Below are 6,299 nucleotides of genomic sequence, written 5' to 3' on the forward strand. Positions count from 1 at the left end.
CCACCCATTTGTTGTAAAGATATAAAATTGTTGGACTGAAAGATTGGAAGGAACATTTGGATGGAACCAACCTCTGTGTCTGAGTCTCCCTGTCAAGGTCTGGAAGTAATCCACTCCTCTTCAATAAGGAAAGAAAGAAGGGGAATTATAAAACTGACAAGTCCCAAATGTGTATCCCATCCCTCCTGCAACTCAATTAACCCTCTGTGGTAGGCTACAGTTACATCAGATCCCGAGGCAAAGCTACAAGGAATATACTCAACTTCTGACAATCTTTTTGTGGGAACGAGGAAGCGAAAATACACACAGGCATTAAAATACAGAAGCTATATTCCAAACTTAATGATTAACAGTTGATAAGAGAATGTTGGGGACTAAAGTATATCCAAACAAATGGAAAACTAAAGACTTTCTTTCTTTTTTCTAATGGAAGAAGGAGGAAATGAAACATAAAGAAAAGGGGGATATGTGCAGGATTAATGGATCTCGGTGTGTAGACCTCCCCAGAGTTGGAGATTTAATTCTCCTCCATATTTATCCAGACCTCTTTTCATCCCCCAATCCACATGTAAACCTCCCTTCTTCCCTTGGTCCTCTATATTTCTAGTGCCAGCATCTGTCACCACTCCTACTTCCTCCCTGACCTGTTATCTTATTGTGCCCTGGCCTCTTTTCAAGAAAGTCATTGATTAGCAGAGGACACCGTGATTGACTGCTCTGTCCCAGAACAGCTCATGGAGATTCAATCAGTCCATTGTTATCTTGAAGTGCCTCATTTATATCTCTGGAGAATAAAGATTAAGACGGAGAAGGGAAGCAGTGAAAAAGGCTGGGATGTAGAAAGACAACGTAACTGTTGGTGCTAATCTGACATTTCTTTACAGTAAATTCCCCCTATCCTGCTATAATTGTGGTATACAGATGGTGCGGTGCTTCAGATTAAGTCACAATGAAACAAGATAGATATGTTCCAGACTTGAAGCTTGATACTATCTATATGTCCTGAACCAGGAACACCAGCCAGAAATAGATTTCTTTCCTTTCCGCTAATGTGCTCCTCCCAACATCTTGTTCATGTTGTCAGACATCAGTCTCCCGTGTTTGATGGATGGTTTTTGATATCCATGCAGGGGCAGTCTGCAAGGTAGCCAGAGGTGCTCATTAAAACTCCAACGGGTTTCCTGTGATTACAGCACCCCCAAGTGGCTGCACGAGCTCAGAATTACTCTTCGATCACATCTGGATACTTTTAGTACAGTTCAACAAGCACATCTGTATCACACATGAATTGGCACTGTGAGATCATTTTTGCAAATCTAAACATAACCTGCAACATGAGGAAACGTGCAAACAAAAAGAAAACGAATAATAAATATATGTCTGATTCATTAGGCTCATTAGGTGATGGTTATTTATGGTATTTAAAGGAGCAGTTCACCCAAATTACAAGAAACACATTTTCTGACTTTCTGCAGATATCCCATAATAATAAAAGTGAATGGAACCATGTTTGTTCAGCTTTTAAGTTAAATTCATTCAAAATGACACTGTAAAAAAATCAACATCAAAGTGACTATCCCCATCTTGGCTACTCTCAATAATCCTGTGTTTTTATTGCAACAGAAAAAAAAGAATACTTTCTAAAGAAAAAAGAAAACTCCCAATAAACCCCAAATCCTCACAGACAAAATGCTCCCTTGCCGACTCCTTCCATGTGTATTTTTTATTACATTAAAGCGCAATGCATTGTGAAGTTTTCCCTTAAACAAAGTCTGCATTGTTGTGGACTTCCTGAATGTGCACGCGTGCTCAAAATGTCAATCAATCAACCAATCCATTTAGTTGTCACATAAAATAATTTCAAATACAATTTTAGTGAAATGTAATCCTGGCAGTTACTAGTAATAAAAATAAATAATCCAATATATATATGTGTGTGTAATGGAGGGGTGGGGGCGTTACCTACATCTTCAGCAGAGCTCTTTTCAGAGAGTCATCAAAAACTTGGTGATTTCACAGGGGGACAGTTCTGATCCCTCTTAGACTTTAAGGTGGATATTGCAACGGTGCCAAATTACCATCATACCTCAGGAAAAGTGTTTTTGTTTTCTGTGGATAACCCAGAGTACCAGGGAAGCTGGAAAGGTATGCTGCGTTAACATTTAAATAAATGTAAATGTGTAATGCTGTGAGCACCCCAAACTGAACTAAAGCGTTTTCCTTTTTTTTTTGGGATGGCAGCAAAAATCTCAGTCAACACATACCACTTGTGGTATTTTGACATTTGGGCAAACTGATCCTTAGAATGACCTCCATCCCCCATTAGTACCAGCACTGCTAAAGCTTTCCCTCCATCCTCAGGGGTGCAGCAGAGACAATAGACACTAGAGGGCAGCCAATACTCATCTATCCACCCTGCAGTCTGTGACATCTCACCAGGGTGTCTGTTGCCTGCAGCTCATCATTCAAACCGAATTACACTGTGAAATAGGATTACGTGTCAAGCAATGCAATGATTGAGCACAATTGTTGGGAGTTTGGCAGGAAAGCGGAATAAAAGGGAAATACACAAACACACATTCCTATTTGTCACGCTGATGTGAGTCGTCTGTGAAACGACATTAAGATAAGTCGGTCCTGGGTGTCAAATGATGGGTATCTTTGCATCCATACTGTTTTTTTTTTTCTTTTTTCAAGTGAGTAAAAAAATAGCAGCCGCTTGTCTGGCTGTTCCCCAGAGAGTATACAGACTGAGTTATGGACCTATAATTATGTGCAGGAATGAAAGTGTGTGTGTGTATGAATGAACGTGCTCCATTTTAAAAGGCGTTTTATTATGGTTGCTGTTTCTTCAGATTGTGGGCTGGGGAGCGGATCTCCCTTTATAGGTTTGCTGTTTCCTCTCCCAGAGAGCTCCCTGATACCCTGGGCAACTGGAGAAGCTGTCTCGCATTATACAGAGACATGTTTGCCTTCTGAAATAATCTAATAAAAAAGAAGGAAAGAGAGAAAGCAAGAGAGAGAGAGAGAGAGATCAAGCAGTCTCCTAAGTAGATGAGCTCATTCCCATCTTCCATCAGCATCTCCTGCATCGTAATGAGCAGTGAATCTGTATGTGTGCACACAGTCAGATGGGTGCAAGAGAGCAGTCGTCTTACAGCCAAACTCTTTGATGTCTCAGTCACGCTGGATTGACAGGGCCTCGTCTCCCCTTGGTGACCACCCTCAGTTCTGACCTGGCACCTCCGGAGGTCAGGTATCTCAGCGTGAGGTCCGTCGAGCCAATTAACCCCAGAACTGAGATCAATTAACCCCTTTTACACCGGCGCAAGCAGATAACACCCCATGCATTATTAGCAGGTGCAGAGAAACCACCAGATCAAAAGGTTCGAAATGGGCTGATCCAAGACAAAATAACACTGATAGAAAAGGTTCTGACCTAGTGACAGAGAGATATAGACCAGGTCTTGCTTGTCAGATTGAAGAGAGCTGGAGACGAAGGGAGAGCAAATGGAAAGACTCAGCGAGATGGACAGAGCGAGAGAAACTCATCTCTGAGTCTAATTACGCAGAAATGGAGCCGTTGTGAGCCAGGGGGCCTGCGTAGTGATATTTTGCCTTCTAGGCCATTAACCTGCTCCTAATGAACTGTGTGTTATTAAAGTCTTTATCAATAACACCCCCCCTGAGGTGACGGTCACTGGTTCATCGATGCTCACAGAGTACGTTGATTTGTCTTCAGCGGGGCTCCGGATCACTGGCTGACCTGTGGGGAGGACGTGTAATCAGATTGTAACATGCATGAGGTGACAGCATGCTCGAGGATCAGGCTTTGTGACAAAGTCAAGTACCTGCAGCTTTAACGGCCTTAGTTACTTCCTAACAAAAGAGTTCTTCTTGTTGTGACAAGCACAGTGTGAAAACAGACCCAGTCTTTTCCCAATCAATGATTTCGCCCACCCACAGTGATGATTATACAGGCTTGGTGATGAGGAATGCCCACAATGTTGTCAGCGGATTAGCAGGGCTGGGTTGTAGTTTGAAAAAAAACGGATTTCATTTATACTGGTTATGGATTGGAAAATAGAGGCATATGCACTGGCACAAGTGGAACAGATGTTTATTGCAGCTATTGGTTATTATTTTTAATTGTTTTTTATTTGATTGTACACTAAATGAACTGAGTGGATGGGATGAGAGATAGGGGCTGAAAGAGTGAAGAAGGGAGTTGCTGGATAGGTGGAGAGAGATAGAGATAATGGAGGGGGAAAGAGAGAGGGAAGGGGGGGGAGAAAAGAGATTTGTGGCTGAGAGAAGAGGGGAGATGCACAGAGAGAGAGAGAGAGAGAGAGAGAGAGAGAGAGAGAGAGTGTGTAAAAACTGTTAAACGTGTGCTCTCTCTTGCCAGTCTCAGCTGCAGGAGGCTGCAGCTCCATCACTTCAGGATCTTCACTGGCACCGGTTACCAGCTATGATCTGCCCACTTCCCAGTCAAGCCATTTTATTCTGACCTGGGATCTCTTTATTTGTTTGCATGGAAGATAACATCCTACCGCATATTCATGGATTTCTCATACCACAACTAATTTGACTCAAACCCGGGATTGGTGAAAACAAAAAAAAAGACAAAAAAAGGGGTTACTCCAGCGATTGTTATAAGGTTTGTGGAAGCTGCAGTTCAGCCTGTCTTGGACATGGGACCGTGCGTCAGCCGAGAGGGATCCGGTTCCTGAAGGAGGAAAAGCCCGTGTGCGGGAGTTTTTTTTTATTTTTGTTTTTTGTTACAGGGGAGGGGGAGCTGTGGGTTTTACGCGCCGAAATGATGCGTCCCAACCGCGGCTTCATCCTGCTCCTCCTCAACGGAACCGCTTGTTTGGTAAGAAAAGGCTGGCAGTGGGATAAAAGTCACACTGTAGGCTAGTCTTTACGCATCTTGTTTCAAAATTACCTTTTATTATACATGTAACACCTTGTACCTGCGTCACACGGTGAGGTGTCTGCACCCCGTTTGCACCAAAAACTTACAAACTCGCGAATATGAGTAGACTCAGATTATGCTGACAAACATGTGGAAACGGTAACGGAGAGCTGGGATGATGTTGGTCAAAATGTTACATTACCAGTGCAGGTCATCTGTGTTTCTTGCAGAGATGCAGAGATTATTCTTGTCCGATGTGCTCTGTTCGTTGCATCCAAACGCATTTGTGCTACTGATGTCTATATTATTTTGGTCTATACTTTTAATGTACATAACATTCACTTTGACCCGGCTTCTAGGCACGGGTACGGCGGGTTCACTATCACTATAACCAGCGGACACTGCTGGCAGCGTGCCGAGCGCACAGTGCCGCCGGTACCCAACATCAGTGTGCGTAATTGGAGCAACGTCAGTCTTTTAACATATCATTTAATCTATATATATTTGGGTCAATTGCCCATGAAAGTCATCATTTTCACCTAAACAATTACACGAGAAGTGCACATGCGTCCTAAATCAATCAAACGGCAGGCAGGTGTAACGTTCCACTTTTAGCCAAAGAGGCAAAGCAATCTAAGCAATTTAAAAGCTTTCACAAGTTTGATATGTATACAATGAGTATACTTCATCACAGACTGTGTCAGCCAACATACACCGCAAAACAAAATGCATGTAAATTGAAGAAAGTGGGTTTACCTTATATTATATATTACAGTAGCTCTCACACCTGGCTTAGAATAAAGACCAGACACAACATATTTGATCTTTTTTTTTTTTATGTGACATTCATTTGCTACAAACAGCTGCACCACAATGTTGTAGGCAATGTGGTTATACTGTGTGAGATTTAAGGCAGAGGATGTCCACAGGCAGACGAGACAAGCAGCTCTTTATTCTGAGGACTTACCTTCTTGTCAGATATGATTAAATACAGAATTTATACTGTGGGTGGTGAGATAACTTTGAGCTGAGTGAAATGTCTCATTAGAATCTCTCTTCTCTTAATTGTGACGTAATACCTCCAGTATATACTGTGTCTTTCCTCAGTAAACACAATACCTTCCTTAAGGACCCCCACTGAACTACAACACCAGGCGTGTAAACACTAACGATTTCTGTGGTCTTAATAAATTCCTCCAACATTACATAACCTATACTATCACATTTAGATCACCCGCTCCTCTTTCATGTATGCTTGCAGATTTTTTTAAAAGCAGCCTTTAATGAAAAACCGGCTCTTGATTCACATGAGAAAACTTGAATACCATTCTGCTCGGAAACCCCTGGGCTAGGTAGCACAGGGCCCAGGAAATGAGCAAGC

The 6,299-nt window shown here is 42.3% G+C and overlaps 1 protein-coding gene across 1 annotated transcript in view; it reads left to right on the forward strand.

Moving 5' to 3' along the window:
- Positions 1-4,395: 4,395 nt before the first annotated feature.
- The window catches only part of LOC116702678 (neurexophilin-1), a 16,709-nt gene continuing 14,805 nt past the window's right edge, over positions 4,396-6,299 (forward strand). The window contains exon 1 of the mRNA XM_032537032.1: positions 4,396-4,876. Coding sequence (XP_032392923.1) covers positions 4,820-4,876 — 57 coding nt within the window. The 5' untranslated portion in view covers positions 4,396-4,819. The remainder of the gene's footprint in view (positions 4,877-6,299) is intronic.

The sequence above is a fragment of the Etheostoma spectabile genome, chromosome 15, assembly GCF_008692095.1.
Source record: "Etheostoma spectabile isolate EspeVRDwgs_2016 chromosome 15, UIUC_Espe_1.0, whole genome shotgun sequence".
Taxonomy (NCBI): domain Eukaryota; kingdom Metazoa; phylum Chordata; class Actinopteri; order Perciformes; family Percidae; genus Etheostoma; species Etheostoma spectabile.